Source organism: Macaca mulatta, chromosome 1, assembly GCF_049350105.2.
Source record: "Macaca mulatta isolate MMU2019108-1 chromosome 1, T2T-MMU8v2.0, whole genome shotgun sequence".
NCBI lineage: Eukaryota > Metazoa > Chordata > Mammalia > Primates > Cercopithecidae > Macaca > Macaca mulatta.
Window position 1 is genome coordinate 50,759,084 of NC_133406.1, and position 19,525 is coordinate 50,778,608.

The window sequence follows — 19,525 nt, forward strand, 5'->3', positions numbered from 1 at the left end:
AACCAACGGGCAGGCTGTGGGGCTCAGACCCCACGGCAGTGTCTAGGGGTGAATGTTTACAGCTGAAGCCCCAGTGAACGTGTGTTACAGGATGCTCTTTTGGTTTGCTCTATAGGTGACTTGTGTTAACCAGCTCAGACCCTCTACCTTACCACAAGGACAGAGGGATTGCTGTATCGCAGGATTTCTTACCTTGGTGTACCGGAAGAATCGGATCACATGTGGATTTGGAGAATGAGTGCAAGGTTTTGTTGAGTAGAAGTAGCTCTCAGCGGATGGGGGAGCCAGAAAGGAGATGGTTTTCCCCTGGAGTTGGGCCGCTGTGGCCAAACTCTGCATCATTCTGATGGCCTGTCGGCCTGCTGGTGCCTGTTGGTGTGCTCTTGACCACCAAGAGCTTGCTTGCTGTGTCTTCTTCCGCCAGTGTGTTCCTCACAACGTCCAGCCGCTTGTGTCTTCTTCTGCTGATGTGCTCCTCTTGACGTCTGGCTGCCTGTGTGTGTGCCCAGTAGGGTCGGGTTTTTATAGGACCTGGATGGGGGTGTGGCGGGCCAGGCTGGTCTTGGAAAATGGAACATTTGGGTGTGAAAGCAGAAGTGCCTGTCCTCATGTAGGTTCGTGGGGGTGGAGCCCTAGCCAAGGACCAGGCCCTCCTCTACCCAGCACTTGCCTGGCCCCATTCCATATCATTTAGAGGGACCATGCTTTTGCTTTCCCAGTACTCCTGTATCAGTACTGGAAATACTAGCCAGGGGACTCAGACAAGAGAAAGAAAGAAATAAAAGACATCCAAATAGAGATGCCTTCTATCTTCATAGATGATATGATTCCATACTTAGAAAACCCCGTAGTCTCTACCCAGATGTTCCTAGCACTGATAAGCAATTTCAGTGAAATTTCGGATACAAAATCACTGTACAAAAATAAGTAGCATTTCTATACACTAATGTCCAAGCTGATAGCCAACTCAAGAATGCAGTCCTTTTCACAATAGTCACACTCCCACATGCACACACACGCACACACAAAACACCTGGGAATACAGCTAAACCAGGGAGGTGAAAGATCTCTAAAAGGAGAATTACAAAACACTGTGAAAGAAATCAGAGATGACACAAACAAATGGAAAAACATTTCATGTGCATGGATAGGAAGAATCAATATTGTTAAAGTGGCCATACTGCCCAAAACAACTTACAGATTCACTGCTGTTCCTAGCAAACTACCAAATTTCATTTTTTTCAGAAATTTGAACAGACTTTTAAAATATGTATGGAACCAAAAAGGAGGCAGAATAGCCAAAGCATCCTAAGCAAAAGGACCAAAGTTAGAGGCATCACACTACACAATTTCAAACTATACAACAAGACTAGAGTAACGAAAACAGTATAGTACTGGTGCAAAAACAGACACACAGGCCGGAACAGGTTAGAGAATCCAGAAATAAAGCTGCCCACCAGCAGCCATCTGCTTTTTGACAAAGTCGACAGAAACAAGCAGTGGGGAAAGGGCTCCTTAGTCAGTGATGCTGGGATAACTAGCTAGCCAAATGCAGAAGATTGAAACCAAACCCCTTCCTTTCACCATATACACAAATCAACTCAAGATGGATTAAAAGACTTAAATGTAGGACCTGAAACTGTAAAAACCCTAGGAAAAAAACAGGGCATGCCATTCTGGACATAGACCTTGGTAAACATTTTATGACGAAGTCTTCAAAAGCAAATGCAGCAAAAACGAAAATAGACAAATGGGAGCTAAACCAAAAAGCTTCTGCCCAGCAAAAGACACTGTCAACAGAGTAAACAGACAGCATACAGAATGGGAGAGAATATTTGCAAGGTGTATGCATCTGACAAAGGTCTAATACCCAGAATTTATAAGGACCTTAAGCATAAAATAAACAGTCCCATTAACTGAGCAAAGGACCTGAACAGACACTTCTCAAAAGAAGATACACACATGGCCAACAAACATAGGAAAAAAATGTTTAACTACATCACTAATCATTAGAGAAATGCAAATCAAAACCACAATAAGATATCATCTCACATCACACCAGTCAAAATGGCTATTATTAAAACATTAGAAAATAATAGATCTTGGTGAGGTTGCAGAGAAAAGGGAATGCTTATGTGCTGCTGGTGGGAATGTAATTTACTTTAGCCACTGTGGAAAGCAGTTTGCAGATTTCTTAAAAAACTTAGAATTACCATTTGACCCAGCAATCTGATTATGGATATATACCTCAAGGAATATAAATCTTTCTTCCAAAAAGACACATGCACTCTTAAGTTCATTGTGGCACTTTTTACAATAGCAGAGACATGGAATCAACCAAAATTCCCATCAGTGGTGGATTGGATAAAGAAATCTGGTACATATATGCCATGGAATACTATGCAGCCATAAAAAAGAACAAAACCATGTCCTTTGCAGCAACATGGATGCAGCTGGAAGCCATTATCCTAACAAATTAACAGAAACAGAAAACCAAATACCACAAATTAACACAGAAACAGAAAACCAAGTAGACATTGAGTACATGTTGTACACAAAGAGGGAAACAGAAGACACCAGGGCCTACTTGAGGGTGGAAGCTGAGAAGAGGGAGATCAAGAAACTACCTGTTGTGTACTGTGCAGATTACCCTGGGTCATGAAATAATTTGTATGCCATACCCCAGTGACATGCAATACACCTGTGTAACGAATATACCCATGTAACAAATATACCCGTGTGACAAACCTGCACATGTACCTCTTGAACAAAAAATGAAAGAACAGCAAAAGAAATTGGGTTTTATTCTGGCCTTGACAGTAGCGTGATAATAATCCAGAACAAAACAAGTCTTCTACAAGATTCAAGGCCTAAGTCAGCATTAGAATAATTATATTTTGTAATCTGAATGCTCTAATGTTGAAAAGTTCCTGTTAAAAATTTTACTGGAAAACAGTTTTATTCAGCAACATAATTAATACCCAAAAGACGAATGTGAATGCTCTGGCTTCTTTCTCAGTAAAGTAACAATGATAACTTTTTTATTTTATTTTTCTTTTTTGAGACAGAGTCTCGCTCTGTCACCCGGGCTGGAGTGCAGTGGTACGATCTCAGCTCACTGTAACCTCCACCTCCCGGGTGCAAGCGATTCTCCTTCCTCAGCCTCCTGAATAGCTGGGATTACAGGCACGTGGCACAACGCCTGGCTAATTTTTGTATTTTTAGTAGAGACGGGGTTTTACCATGTTGGTTGGGCTGGTCTCAAACTCTGCGTGAATCGGCCTCCCAAAGTGCTGGCATTACAGGCATGAGCCACTGTGCCCGGCTTAATGATAACTTTTAAACAAAGAAAAGCCGCTTCACATCCAAAAAAACCATACTGCTTTTGACTGATTCAAAGTGAGAAACCAATTTGCAATATTTGTGGATTTCAAATTTCACTAAATGTAGAATTGAATTTTAAGTGCCTCCAACTTAAGTAGCTTTCTTTACAAAATCTAGGTATCCTGGCACATAGAAGTATATTCATACCTGAATTCTTCTTTAAAAAATTTTTTAGTACTTTTGAATGACAAAATATTCATTGATCTTTTTTTTTTTTCATTAATAGTATGGCTTTTATAGTAAAGTTTAGTATTCTGGCAGATGTGAGTTTTTTTTTATTGCATATGTCATCTGATGAGATTCCTCAAGTAATTTACAATTGTGTGAACAAGATATACTTTTGGTCCTTGAAATAGATTTGACAATACAACAGAAACTGTCAGACTCACAGAAATGGATTACATTAACTGCTTCTAAAAGTTGTTTAGTTTTTGTATGAGCTTTCTACCTTTTAGTCAGTAAACATGGTTTTTCATGATTTATAATCTGAAATATATGCCTTTTTTGGTGATAGTTTCTGTGTCTTGCAGTCTATCTCTAGTCTTTACAACTGAATTATGATTTCCTCAGAGACAAGGGCTTGTTATTTTATTGTTACTTGTAGCTACATTGTTTAAAACATTGTTAGCCAAATAATGAGTACTAAGTAAATAAAGAAAAAAAAAAAAGAAAAGGCTGAAGGAGCACATTGAGACGAGAAGATTGGCGGATAGGGGACTTTGTATACCTGAAATTTAAAGTTTGGTTTCGTGTATCTGTATTTATGCAACCTATGAATTAATTTATTGCATTTATCTCCAAATTGAAATACCTTTTGTGATATATAGTAGTCATGTCCACACCTGGGACTCGATTTTAGTTCCCACGAGGCTTCATTACACTTGGTATTGTCTTGTTTTTTCGTTTTGTTTTTTTGCATTTACTGTATTTTTTAACCCATTTTATGATTTGTGAATTTGGCATTATCCAATCTCACAAATTTTAGTAATTGACAAATTTTTAAAAAATAGATATATTTGGCTGGTTATACAAAATTTACAGTAAGTTTGTGGAATGTTAAAAAAATTGTCTTTTCATTCTGCATTCTCAAGAACCTTTCCCGTGTTCTGCTGAATGTATTACAAATCTAATAAACACTGTTTTATAGCAGAAAATAGTGAATAGTGCAAGAAATCACAAAGTAAATTGTAGTGTCATTCTCTTTAGTCTTGTTTACTACAGAGAAACCAGACAAACAGACTACATTCTTAGGATAGACCATGCCTTATGTTTCTTACAAGTTTAAAACACTCCCTTCATTGTTTAACACCTCATTGCAACTGACATCTCCCCTACAGTTTGAGTCAGCTGGAGGCTTTGCTATGTAATTAATGCATAATTGAAACCTCCTCCACACAATTATGGTACTGGCTGTAACTCATAGCTCAAGTTGGCATAGATTCTATTTGGTTTTATGTAAAATTGAGGATGCTTTAGTTTTGTATCCCTTCAATAAGTAAATGAAACAAAAAAAATAAAACCTATCCTAACGAACAAAATTAAGATTATATTACGGAAATATTTTTAAAAATACACTTTACATCTATAAACAGGATCTTGAAAGTTGTTTATTGGAACTGTAAGGTTATTTAAAATAAATGATTGGGTGTATTTTGGTCATGTTGGCAGCCACATGGGGCCGAGTTCCAAAGAGGAGAGATTGTGCGCAGAAGGAACTCAAACGCTATGTAGAAGGTTCTCCTTATATCGGCCAAATACTAATCAGCACACGCATGTGAGAAAACTACATGAGGCCTGGGAAAAAGTCACCAGGAAAGAAACAGGCAGAAAAATTACCGGAGCGTAGACTGGACTGAGAATAGTACTTGTTCCCAACAGCCCCAGGCAATGCAAAATGATACAGCCACTTTGGAAAATAATATGGGAGTTTATTTTTTTCCCATCACATTGAAAATATTACTCCACTATCTTCTAGCTTCCTTTGTTTTGGTGATGAGAAGTTAGTTGTTAGTGTGATAATCAGTCCTATGAGGGAAATCTGTTCCATGTGGTTATTTTAAAGATCATTTTAAATTTATCTGCTGTAGCTAGATGTGGATTTCTTTTTTATATATCCCACTTGGAATTTGTCAGAATTAAATCTGCATATTGGTGTTTTTCATCAGTTCTCAAAGTCTTGGCTGTTTTGATAATCTGTGAAATATGCATTTTTTTTTTTTTTTTTTTGGCGTATGTTCTGTTCCCCATCCCCCCTTTTTTCTCAGCCGCTTTCTGGAACTTAAATGAGACATACTTTAGATCTCATTCTGTCTTCTATATTTCTTAAATGATTCCATTTTCTATCTCATTTTCTCTGTTGCCTGCATTTTTCATCATTTCGTTACTTTTAATTTATAATTGTCTATTTCTTTGGCCACACCTTAATCTGATCTTAAGCCTATCCTTCGCACCTTAAACTTCAGATATTTTATATTTCAGTTTTTGTGATTTTATTTATTTTTCAAACCATTATCTGTCTTTGTAATTCTTTTTTACTGTACATATTTGCAAACTTATTTTATTTCATAAGCCTTGGTTCTTGGTAATTGTAGCATTTGGAGTCCTTAGTCATCTTCCTTTGAATGTTGTTTCATGCATGATAACTTGTTTCCTTGTGTGTTTAGTTTTTTACTGTTCTTTTTTTTTTTTTTTTAATTTACTCATTTACTGTTCATTTTCCTTGGAATTATTTTCTGTAGAAATTCTTTGATCTCCAAGTGAATATGAGAGAACTCCAGAGTAGATGTGCATCTGTGTCTGTTAAGCACCTGGGAGCATTACCAATCTAGCATAACTTTAAATTCTCTATTGGAGGTTTTAAATATCTAGATACTGTTGTTCTTGCTGCAAATTCAAATGAGGTCAGTTTTACCATTTGAGATATTTGATTTTCTTTGCAATTGTCAAAATAAGGGTTAGGGTCAGGGTTAGGGGTTGTGGGGGAAGAGGGTGAACAGTGAGTTTATTTCTAGTTTACCATTGTGTTGAACTTAACCCCTGAGTCTCAGCTTTATAAGGGGAGGAACTCTTACTTTCTACCTTGAGCAGAATTTGGACTTATTTTCTATTTCAGGAGCGCAGTGAAATATAGTGAAAAACCAGGCTTAACTGTAATTGGTTTGCAAATCCAGTGGATAGCAGTCTGCAGTGTTATTCTTTCTTCTTTGAGTTCCTCTCTTTTTACTCGGTCTTTGGCCTAAGTATTTTTTATACCTTGCTAGCTAGCTCAGATATTGTTTTAAGATTTTTTTTTCTTTTTTCCTTTGTTTGTATTGGTACGTAATAGACCCACATATTTTGAGGTATATGTAATATTTTGACACATTCTTATGTAATAAATCAGGGTAATTAAGATATATACTACCTTAAACATTTATCTTTATGTTTATCTTTATCAAATTATTCTTTAATAGCTCTTTTGAAATATACCATAAATTATTGTTTACTGTAGTCACTCTACGGATTTATTGAAAACTAGGTCTTATTTCTTCTACGTGTATTTCTGTACCCATTAATCAACCTCTCTCTATCTCCTCCACTGCCCCACCCTTCCTGGTCTCTGATAACTACCACACTGCTCACTTTGTGAGATATACTGTTTAATTGGTTTTATTTTGGAATTATTGTTGCAGTTACTTAGGGGATCTGTCATATTATACCAGAAATAGAATAAAGTCATAGTTTCTAAGGGTAATAATTTGTTAGTGTTTACTCAATGCCATTGTTCCATATACATATATGAAATATGCATTCATGCATATACATATATGAAATATGCATTCATGCATATACATATATGAAATATGCATTCATGCATATGTATTCATACATGTACATACCTGAAATATGTATTCATCTATGTACATGTATGAATATAATTGTCATAATTTCCAAATGGTGGTCTCAGAGCTCTTAGAAATCTTTCATGGTTTTATGAAAACAGTTATTTCAGACCAATTTTTTTAGTTCAACCAATGTTTCGAGAATGCTGAATGTTCTTTTCTTTTCTTTTTTTTTATTTATTTTTTTTATTTTTTTAAATTTATTTATTATTATTATACTTTAAGTTGTAGGGTACATGTGCATAACGTGCAGGTTTGTTACATATGTATACTTGTGCCATGTTGGTGTGCTGCACCCATCAACTCGTCATTTACATCAGGTATAACTCCCAATGCAATCCCTCCCGCCTCCCCCCTCCCCATGATAGGCCCCTGTGTGTGATGTTCCCCTTCCTGAGTCCAAGTGATCTCATTGTTCAGTTCCCACCTATGAGTGAGAACATGCGGTGTTTGGTTTTCTGTTCTTGTGATAGTTTGCTAAGAATGATGGTTTCCAGCTGCATCCATGTCCCTACAAAGGACACAAACTCATCCTTTTCTATGGCTGCATAGTATTCCATGGTGTATATGTGCCACATTTTCTTAATCCAATCTGTCACTGATGGACATTTGAGTTGATTCCAAGTCTTTGCTATTGTGAATAGTGCTGCAATAAACATACGTGTGCATGTGTCTTTAGAGCAGCATAATTTATAATCCTTTGGGTATATACCCAGTAATGGGATGGCTGGGTCGTATGGTACATCTAGTTCTAGATCCTTGAGGAATCGCCATACTGTTTTCCATAATGGTTGAACTAGTTTACAATCCCACCAACAGTGTAAAAGTGTTCCTATTTCTCCACATCCTCTCCAGCACCTGTTGTTTCCTGACTTTTTAATGATCGCCATTCTAACTGGTGTGAGATGGTATCTCATTGTGGTTTTGATTTGCATTTCTCTGATGGCCAGTGATGATGAGCATTTTTTCATGTGTCTGTTGGCTGTATGAATGTCTTCTTTTGAGAAATGTCTGTTCATATCCTTTGCCCACTTTTTGATGGGGTTGTTTGTTTTTTTCTTGTAAATTTGTTTGAGTTCTTTGTAGGTTCTGGATATTAGCCCTTTGTCAGATGAGTAGATTGCAAAAATTTTCTCCCATTCTGTAGGTTGCCTGTTCACTCTGATGGTAGTTTCTTTTGCTGTGCAGAAGCTCTTTAGTTTAATGAGATCCCATTTGTCAATTTTGGCTTTTGCTGCCGTTGCTTTCGGTATTTTAGACATGAAGTCTTTGCCCATGCCTATGTCCTGAATGGTACTACCTAGGTTTTCCTCTAGGATTTTTATGGTATTAGGTCTAACATTTAAGTCTCTAATCCATCTTGAATTAATTTTCGTATAAGGAGTAAGGAAAGGATCCAGTTTCAGCTTTCTGCTTATGGCTAGCCAATTTTCCCAACACCATTTATTAAATAGGGAATCCTTTCCCAGTTTCTTGTTTCTCTCAGGTTTGTCAAAGATCAGATGGCTATAGATGTGTGGTATTATTTCTGAGGACTCTGTTCTGTTCCATTGGTCTATATCTCTGTTTTGGTACCAGTACCATGCTGTTTTGGTTACTGTAGCCTTGTAGTATAGTTTGAAGTCAGGTAGCGTGATGCCTCCAGCTTTGTTCTTTTGACTTAGGATTGTCTTGGAGATGCGGGCTCTTTTTTGGTTCCATATGAACTTTAAAGCAGTTTTTTCCAATTCTGTGAAGAAACTCATTGGTAGCTTGATGGGGATTGCATTGAATCTATAAATTACCTTGGGCAGTATGGCCATTTTCACGATATTGATTCTTCCTATCCATGAGCATGGTATGTTCTTCCATTTGTTTGTGTCCTCTTTTATTTCACTGAGCAGTGGTTTGTAGTTCTCCTTGAAGAGGTCCTTTACATCCCTTGTAAGTTGGATTCCTAGGTATTTTATTCTCTTTGAAGCAATTGTGAATGGAAGTTCATTCCTGATTTGGCTCTCTGTTTGTCTGTTACTGATGTATAAGAATGCTTGTGATTTTTGCACATTAATTTTGTATCCTGAGACTTTGCTGAAGTTGCTTATCTGAATGTTCTTTTCTATTGGTTTAAAGATTTATTATGTTGCCTAAATTTATCTTTTTAACTTTTGTCTTTAAAAAAATTTTATTTCCACAGGTTTTTGGGGAACAGGTGTTATTTGGTTACGTGACTAATTTCTGAGATTTTGGTGTGCCCGTTACCCAAACAGTGTATGCTGAACCTGATTTGTAGTCTTTTATCCCTCACCCCCTTCCCACACTTTCTCCCTGCATCCCCAAAGTCAATTTTGTCATTTTCATGGCTTTGCATCCTCATAACTTAGCTCCCACTTACGAACGAGATCATTCGATGTTTGATTTTCCATTCCTGAGTTACTTCACTTAGGATAATAGTCTCCAGTTCCTTCCAGGTTGCTGCAAATGCCATTAATTCCTTCCCTTTTATGGCTGAGTAGTATCCCATGGTATATATATACACTGGTTTCTTTATCCACTCACTGATTAATGGTCATTTAGGTTGGTTTCACATTTTTGCAATTGCGAATTGTGCTGCTGTAAACGTGTGTGCAAGTATCTTTTTTGTATAATGACTTCTTTTCTTCTGGGTAGATACCCACTAGTGGGATTGCTGAATCAAATGGCAGTTCTACTTTTAGTTTTTTAAGGAATCTCCACACTGTTTTCCATAGTGGTTGTACTAGTTTACATTCCCACTAGCAATGTGGAAGTGTTCCTTTTTCACCTCATCAAATGCCAACGTCTATTATTTTTTGATTTTTTGACTATGGCCATTCTTGCAGAAGTAAGGTGATATTTCATTCTGGTTTTGATTTGCATTTCCCTGATCATTAGTGATGTTGAACTTTTTTTTCATGTTTCTTGGCCATTTGTTTATCTTCTTTTGAGAATTGTCTATTCCTGTCCTTAGCCCACTTTTTCATGGGATTTTTTTGTCTTGCTAATTTGAGTTTGATGTAGATTCTGGATATTAGTCCTTTGTCAGAGGTATAAATTATGAAGAGTTTTCTCCCACTCTGTGGGTTGACTGTTTACTCCGCTGACTATTCCTTTTGCCTTGCAAAAGCTCTTTAGTTTAATTAAGTCTCAGCCATTTATCTTTGTTTTTATTGCATCTGCTTTTGGGTTCTTGATCATGAAATCCTTGTCTAAGCCAGTGTCTAGAAGGGTTTTTCCTGTATTATCTTCAAGAATTTTAGTAGTTTCAGGTCTTAGTCCTTGATGTGTTTCAGGACTTAAGTCCTTGACCCATCTTGAGTTGATTTTTGTGTAAGGTGAGAGATGATCCAGTTTAATTCTCCTACGTGTGACTTGCCAATTATCCCAGCACCATATGTTGAATAGGGTGTCCTTTACCCACTTGATGTTTTTGTTTGCTTTGTCAAAGATCTGTTGGCTCTAAGTATTTGGGTTTATTTTTGGATTCTCTGTTCTGTTCCGTTGGTCCGTGTGCCTATTGTATACCAGTACCATGCTGTTTTGGTGCCTGTGTCCTTATAGTGCAGTTTGAAATCAGGTAATGTGATGCTTCCAGATTTGTTCTGTTTGCTTAGTCCTGCTTTGGCTATGTGGACTCTTTTTTTGGTTGCATATGAATTTTAGGATTTTTGTTTTAGTTCTGTGAAGAATGATGTTAGTATTTTGGTGGGAATTGCATTGAAATTGTAGATTGCTTTTGGCAGTTATGGTCATTTTCACAATATTGATTCTACTCATCCATGAGCATGGGATGTGTTTCCATTTGTTTGTGTCATCTATGATTTCTTTCAACAGTGTTTTGTAGTTTTCCTTGTAGCGATCTTTCACTTTCTTGTTTAGATATATTCCTAAGCATTTTGTGTGTGTCTGTGTGTGTATGTGTGTGTGTGTGTGTTTTGGCAGCTATTCTGAAAGGAGTTGAGTTCTTCATTTGATTCTCTGCTTGGTCACTATTGGTGTATAGGAGAGCTACTGATTTGTGGGCATTAATTTTATATCTGGAAAGTTTGTAGAATTCTTTTATCAGTTCTACGAGCTTTTGGAGGAGTCTTTAGGGTTTTCTAGGTATACCATCATATCCTCAACAAACAGTGACAGTTTGACTTTTTCTTTACCGATGGATGCCCTTTATTTCTCTCTTGTCTGATTGCTCTGGCTACGACTTCCATTACTATGTTGAAAAAAATGAAGAGAGTGGACATTTTTGTCTTGTTCCAGTTCTCAAACAGAATGCTTTAAACTTTTCCCCATTCAGAACTACGTTAGCTGTGGGTTTGTCATAGATGGCTTTTATTGCATTGAGGTATGTCCCTTGTCTGCCAATTTTGCTGAGAGTTTGAATCATAAAGGTTGCTGGATGTTGTCAGATGCTTTTTCTACATCTATTGAGATGATCATGTGATTTTTGTTTTTAATTCTGTTTATGTAATGTATCACATTTACTGACTTGTGTATGTTAAACCATCCCTGCATCCCTGGTATGAAACCCACTCGATCATGGTGGTTTATCTTTTCGATATGTTGTTGGATTGGGTTGGATGTATTTTGTTAAGGATCTTTGCATCTATATTCATCAGGGATATTGGTCTGTAGTTTTCTTTCTTGGTTATATCCTTTCCTGGTTTTGGTTTTAGGGTATTACAGGCTTCATAGAATGATTTAGGGAAGATTCTCTTTCTCTATCTTGTGGAATAGTGTCAAAAGGATTGGTACCAATTCTACTTTGAATATCTGATACAATTCAACTGTGAATCCTTCTGGTTCTGGACTTTTTTTTGGTTGGTAATTTTTAAATTACCATTTCAATCTTGCTGCTTGTTGTTGGTCTGTTTAGGGTATCTAATTCTTCCTGATTTAAGCTAGGAGGTTTGAATCTTTCCAGGAATTTATCCATATCTTTTAGGTTTTCTAGTTTATGCTTGTAAAGGTGTTCATGGTAGCCTTGAATGATATTTTGTATTTTGGTGGCGTCAGGTGTAATAGCTCCCATTTTGTTTATCTTTTCAAAGAACCAGCTTTTTTGTTTCATTTGTCTTTTTTTTTTTTAAATTTTTGTTTCAATTTCATTTAGTTGTGCTCTGATGAGGATGCTACATGTAAACCAGCACACTAGTTGATGTGCCATTTATCTGAGTGATTGGCTTTGCCTACAAGAAAACTGTTGTCCAGGTCTGGCGTGGTGCCTCATGCCTGTAATCTCAGCACTTTGGGAGGCTGAGGTGGGAAGATTGCTTGAGCCCAGGAGTTTGAAGTTTGAAACTAGCCTAGGCACCACAGCAAGACCTCGTTTCAAAAAAAAAAAAAAAAAAGTTACAAGAATAGAAAGACCTCAGCAAGACCTCGTTTCAAAAAAAAAAAAAAAAAAAAAAAAGTTACAAGAATAGAAACCTGAAGTCTGGTAGGGAGATAACAGGCTTTGTAGATTGTCATAGTAATAATGTAAACAGCCCACTGTAAAATTGTAAAAAATTGAATTCTACTTTGAATAAAGAAGGTAAATTCATAGTGAAATACATATGGCTTAACTTTAGAATTAAATAAATGCCTAAATGTATCTGTAGAGATATATTTAAAGTTCTGTAGGCTGGGAAGCAAAAAGTATAACATTCATCATATTTGAATTTCAGATGCATTTTTACCTTTTGGATGTTACCTTATAGACAGCTGTATTATTATATATTGATAGGCCAGAAGTGATTTGTTCAAATTTCTTGTTCAAGAGGAGGCATAGAAATAAAGTACTGTTGTTTGTTATTTAAGGCTTAAGTCTGGGTAGTACTTGATAGACTTAAATTTTGCCCTCTTTAACATCCTAAGTTGTATTCCATCTGGTCATTGCTGCAATTAGCTGAAACTTCTAAGCTGAGAGTGGAGTTGTAATGGAACAGGATACATTGACAGTTGACCTAGGGTAGCTGAATTGATAGTGCTGTAATATATAGCACTTTGGTCACATTCTTTGTTAAGTTTAATTAGTTCTAGAGTATTACATACTTATTAATTCCAATATACACAGTTATTATTCATGATTTAATATCTCTCAAATTGTAATATGTCATATGATTGATGGTATCTTAGAGTTGCTGTGGCTAGGTGGCAGTCCTGACACAATTTTTATTACTGGCACATGCACAAAATAGTGATGGCAATTCATAGTTTCATCAGTTCTGTGAGGTATGTGCATAGATGGTACTATATATGTGGAATTTAAATGTGGTGCAAAATATCTTCGGAAAAGATATGGTGCAATTTATCATTGAAACAGTTATTATGGAGGAACGAAGAGAGAGGACTCACACTACCTGATTTCAAGACTTAATATCAAGCTGCAGTAATCCACACATTGTACTAATGATGTAAAGATAGTTAGATGAATGAAAATAATGGAGACTGCGTAAATGGGCCTGTACTATTTTTGACAAAAACGTCAATGCATTTCAGTTGAGAAATGAATGCCTTAGTAATAAATGGTACTGGAACAATTGGATAAATATATGGGTGGAGAGGAATGATTCTCAGCCATTACCTAACACCATACACAAACATTTTTTAAGGTAGATTATACACACAAACTTAAAAGCTAAAACTGTAAGGCTTCTAGAATAAAGCATAATAGAATGTTTTTGTGACTTTGAAATAGACAGTGTTTTTTTTTTGTTTAAGAGTGAACCATAGGCCGGGCGCGGTGGCTCAAGCCTGTAATCCCAGCACTTTGGGAGGCCGAGGCGGGTGGATCACGAGGTCAGGAGATCGAGACTATCCTGGCTAACATGGTGAAACCCCGTCTCTACTAAAAATACAAAAAACTAGCCGGGCGTGGTGGCGGGCGCCTGTAGTCTCAGCTACTTGGGAGGCTGAGGTGGGAGAATGGCGTGAACCCGGGAGGCGGAGCTTGCAGTGAGCCGAGATCACGCCACTGCACTCCAGCCTGGGAGACACAGCGAGACTCCGTCTCAAAAAAAAAGTGAACCATAAAAAAAAAACACGAAATTTTAAAACTTCTGTTCATCAAAAGACACCATTAAGAAAATAAAAAGGCCAGCCACATGCTGGGAGAAAATCTTTTCATTGCACATTTCTAACAAAAGGTTTGTATCTAGAATCCTGTGTGTCAGTATTTTTAAAAATCCAATTAAAAATAAGAGATAATGATACTCCACAAAAGAAGGTATACAAATGGTCAATCAGCACATGAAAAAAAATTCTCATTATCATCAGTTGTTGAGGAAGTAAAAATTAAAATGATGTTGAGATACTATTTCACATACCCGTTAGAAAGACTAAAATTCAAAAGACTAGAAGTCTCATACATTTTTAGTGGAAGTATAAAATGGTTCAACTGCTTTAGAAAACTTCCTGGCAGTTTCTTATAAAGTTACACATAACCCCATGAGTCACTCAAACGTATTTACATAAGAGAAATGAAAGCATGTGTTCACAAAAACACTTATACAGGAATATTTATGTTAGCTTTACTTGTAATAACCCAGACCTTGAAACTACCCTGCTATATACTGAACATTTGTGTCCCACAAAATTTATATGTTGAAACTTAGTCACTAATGCCAGGGTATTTGGGAAGTAATTAGGTCATGAGGGCTCTGTCCTCACAAATAGGATAAGCACCCTCATGAAAGTGGTCCCAGAGAGCTTCCTTGCTCCTTCTGTGATATGAGGACACAGCAATAATACAGTTTACAAACCAGGAAGTGGGACCTCACTAGACACTAGACTTGCCAATATCTTTATCTTGACTTCCTAGCCTCCAGAACAGTGATGAATTCCTGTTGTTTACAAGCCACCCCAGTCTATTTCTATTATTGTATCCTGAATGTACTAAGACACACCCAAATATCCACTAGCAGGAGAATGGTATTTTCTTACAATAGAATTCTACTTAGCAATAAAAAGAATGAACTACTGATACATCCCACAGCAGGTATGATTATCAGAAACATTACATTGAATGAAAGAAGCCAGGTACAAAATAATACGTCTGGTATATGAGTGTGTGTATATAAATTCCCAAAACAGAAAAAACGAATGGAAAGCAGAAGAGTGGTTGCCTGTTGGGAAGGGGAATGGCATTTGACTGAAAGGTATATAAGGAAACTTTCTGGTTGATGCAGATGTTCTTTATCTTGATTGAAATAGTGCTTATACTTAGTATACGTTTATCAAAACTCATCTATTTGCGCATTTCACTGTATGTAAATTTTATGTCAATAAAAATGTTATATATTAAAAAATACACTGAAATGAAGCAGTGGAGTGCAGATTTGATACTTGAATTCTTCCACATTAGAGGAATGACATTCCCATTCTTTCTTTTTTTTTTTTTTTCTCCGAAGGCAGTCTCACTCTATCACCCAGGCTGGAGGGCAGTGGTGTGATCTCGGCTTGCTGCAGCCTCCGCCTCCCGGGGTCAAGATTCTCCTACCTCGGCCTCCAGAGTATCTGGGATTACAGGCGCATGCCACCACACCTAGCCAATTTTTGTATATTTAGTAGAGACGGGGCTTCACCATGTTGGCCAGACTGGTCTCGAACCCCTGACTTCAAATGATCCACCCACCTTGGCCCCCCATAGTGTTGGGATTACAGGCGTGAGCCACTGCACCTGGTCCTAATCCCATATTTTTTTTTGCAAAGCAATAACCAAGTGCTTTATGGAACCTAAAAATGGAAGATAGCAAGAGTAGATGAACCTGTTTTGCCTGAGATATATGTGAAACAATTACCAGTTACACACATCCAGCAGTGCAGCCCAAGCCAGAAGAACTAACCAGTTTTCTGGAGGGATGACTGTGATTTATATAGAATATCATAGTTTAATTGGCAGTATTTTTTTCCTTTCATAGTGGTACAATATAATGGTGTAGCTCACAATCATTGATGTCTTAGATTTGATGGACTGCAGTAGGGTGAACAGGTAAAATTATATTGACTCTGTGGAATACGAATCTTTTTTGTAGACTTAACTTTAGGGAAGAGGTCATAAGATCTATCTTTATGTTATCAAATGAGATCTTTGCTGAAAAGCATTTTGAAATAAAGCTTTTTTAAATTGCTTATAGAGATGACTGCAATTCTAAGAAAATATGTAGATAGAAGTTAACATGCTACAGTATCTAAAAATTCTAGGATGGTGGTTAATTGTAAAAACATGTTAATGTTTCTGAACTTTTATAAAACGTATCAACCAGTGTGTAGACATGTAGATGCTGTGTAACTCTTATTTCTTAGGCATCAGAAGTTGAAACAGGTGTATAATAGACTTTTTATTAGTTTGGTATTGTAATAGATCACCCATTTGTATGTATTTTGTATTCTAGTCATATGATTAAAGTTTATAAGGAATTTTTTACAAGTAAATTTAAACTTTAACACCATGTTAAAATTTCAGAAGCCAGAAAAGAGAGAGATGCAGTCTTATATTTAACAACTTAAACATTTCAAATCCCATGTAGTTACAGATTGAGATAAAACAAAGCATTTATCTTGGCAGTAGAATCCCTTTGTTCTGTGTTTGTGGAACATAAGTTCAAGAGGGCAGGGACTATGTTTTGTACTACTATATATTATAAAACTTACAGCACAATATGTTGCACATATTATTAACTTAAAACATTTTTGTTGTGGCTTTTTATTAGAACACAATTTCAAACAATGCACACATATTAAGTTTTCTAAATAATGTGTTTCGTTATTCAAAGTATTAGTACTGCCTGGCATTTTCTAAGTGAGCTTGATTAATAAATAAACCAAATGCCACAGGAAGCAAATGATTATCTGGGGGAAATTTTTAAATGATATAGAAATCTTAACTTTTTAGCCAAATGTAAAATGGATGTGAGATCAGCTCAGAAACAAAGTTCAGTATCATCATTATCACCATGAACTAAAAACTTTCTAGACAATAAAATTAATATTACCTTCTAATGAATCCAATATGTGGAATTGAAATTTTTCAGAGAACTCTAATTAGCACAAGTTCTCCTGTGCTTTTTGGTCCTTTCACCCTTTCATCTCTTAAACGTTAGAAGCAGAATGATACTTTCAATATATTGATTGTATTCTCTCCATTTTATTGGAGAGACTAGATCATAGCTAATAAAATATGCTGTTGGACTGTTAGGATTATGTATATATTTAGAAAATAAGACTTCTAAAATACTTTGTGAACACTAGCCAATTTTATATGTGGTAATAGCTATCCAGATTGCTAAGTTATTTTTAAAAAAGAATATCTGTCTTGAGAATGGATCCACATAAATAAGTTGATAGATGCCACTAGTTGATGATAATAGCAGATTATCAGCATACACTGATTTAATTTTCTTTTTTTTTTTTTTGAGACAGTCTCGCTCTGTCTCCCAGGCTGGAGTGCAGTGGCCGGATCTCAGCTCACTGCAAGCTCTGCCTCCCAGGTTCACGCCATTCTCCTGCCTCAGCCTCCCGGGTAGCTAGGACTACAGGCGCCCGCCACCTCGCCCAGCCTAATTTTCATACTTTAAATTTTTCAAGGCTACTCTGAAGTTTGATGGTATTTTTGTAATTTTGCTGAAGCATAAAATTAAAAAAAAAAAAAAAGTGTTTTGTTAAGCTCCTGGATAGGCTAAGTCACAGAGTAAAGAAGCCTGCTAGCCACAACAACTTTTTCATTTCAAATTGCTTTTTGATTTCTAATAAAATTCCTCTTTATCATGAAGTTTCCCTCTAATAGAATTTGAGAAATTAAGGATTAGTGTGGAGAATGCTAAGTGCTAGTTGAATGAATATAAATTGTGTGTTGTTACACACACACAGTCCCCAACTTAGGATCTGAGTAAGCTTGAGTTTTGTTTGGTGTACAGAGGAAAGACCTATACTCTCCATGATCTGTACTTGCAGAGCAGATTTATTGAACAACAAACATCTTTAGTTTAAAACGAATTAATGTTTTAAAAATTATTTCAAGTTATAGTTTATTTTCCCATTTTCATCACATGGAATACATTTGGCTTTTTCTCATCTCTGTTTTTTCAAAGATTTGTCCCATCAGATGAAAAGAAGAAACAAGGTTGTCAACGAGAAAATGAAACTCTAATACAAAGAAGAAAAGACCAGATGCAACCAGGGGGCACTGCAATTAGTGTCACAGTACCTTATAGAGTAGTAGACCAGCCCCTTAAACTTATGCCTCAAGACTGGTAAGATATTTTTTATATATATATATATTTCTTTTCACAGGTGTTGAATCCAAGAGAATGAGTGTTATTATTGCTGTTGATGATGTTGCTTTTTGAGAGATGGAGTCTCACTATGTTGCCCAGGCAGAACTTGAACTCCTGGACTCTATCAGTCCTCCTGCCTCAGGCTCCCAAGTAGCTAGGACTACAGGTGCATGCCACTGCACCTGCCAGCCTATATTTTTTAAATATTCGTTTGTTTTCTGTGTATTGTTGGTTGTTTTTTCTTGTGTGAGCAACTATCAAATTTTATCATGGGTTCTAAATAGGAACTGTCTTTGAAAAGTATGCTAATGTATATTTAGTTTGGTCATCAATAATGTTAACATTCTAATAATTCCTCAATAACTTTACATTTTGGATAGGTAAACTTGATTTTACTTTTAAGAAGAAACATTCCAACTTCTGGAAAACCCAGTGTAAAAAATTCTTTCCACTTGTTCATTTGTTCTGGATGAGCTTGTAGAACCCAGCAAATTAGACTAATGTTGTAAGGTATTCTATGTTCAGATTTTTGGTTTGGAGAATTTCAATTATCTGGTAAGAAAAAAGTGAAGGCATACTTTTATTGTAAGGGAATAATCTAATAAAAATGATAGGAACAGCTCTTTTATCATGGTTTAACCCTTTTATTGCATTAAAATGTTCTTTAACAAAATATTAAGCTGTTTATAATATAAAGTACCTATAAATTTAGACACACAGATTACCTTATTTCTTTAATCTGAAGTAAAAGTTGAGTATTATCTGTGATACAGAGAATGCAACACATGGCACATTAGATAAATTTACCTTTGAAGTACTTGTTAGTTTTCGGGCATTAAGAAGTCAAGGCATTGTGAATATTAATATTAAAAATTTTCTTAAGAAAATTGCAACCAGGGGGCACTACAATTAATTGGTGTCACAGTATCTTATAGAGTAGTAGACCAGCCCCTTAAACTTATGCCTCAAGACTGGTAGGATAATTATCTCTCTCTCTCTCTCTCTATATAT

At 36.2% G+C, this 19,525-nt stretch overlaps 1 protein-coding gene across 1 annotated transcript in view; it reads left to right on the forward strand.

Annotated features, from left to right (window-relative positions):
* CDC73 (cell division cycle 73) overlaps nt 1–19,525 on the forward strand; it is a 140,347-nt gene that overhangs the window by 101,376 nt on the left and 19,446 nt on the right. The window contains 1 exon segment of the mRNA NM_001260567.1: nt 18,329–18,490. Within this exon segment, the coding sequence (NP_001247496.1) occupies nt 18,329–18,490 (162 nt within the window).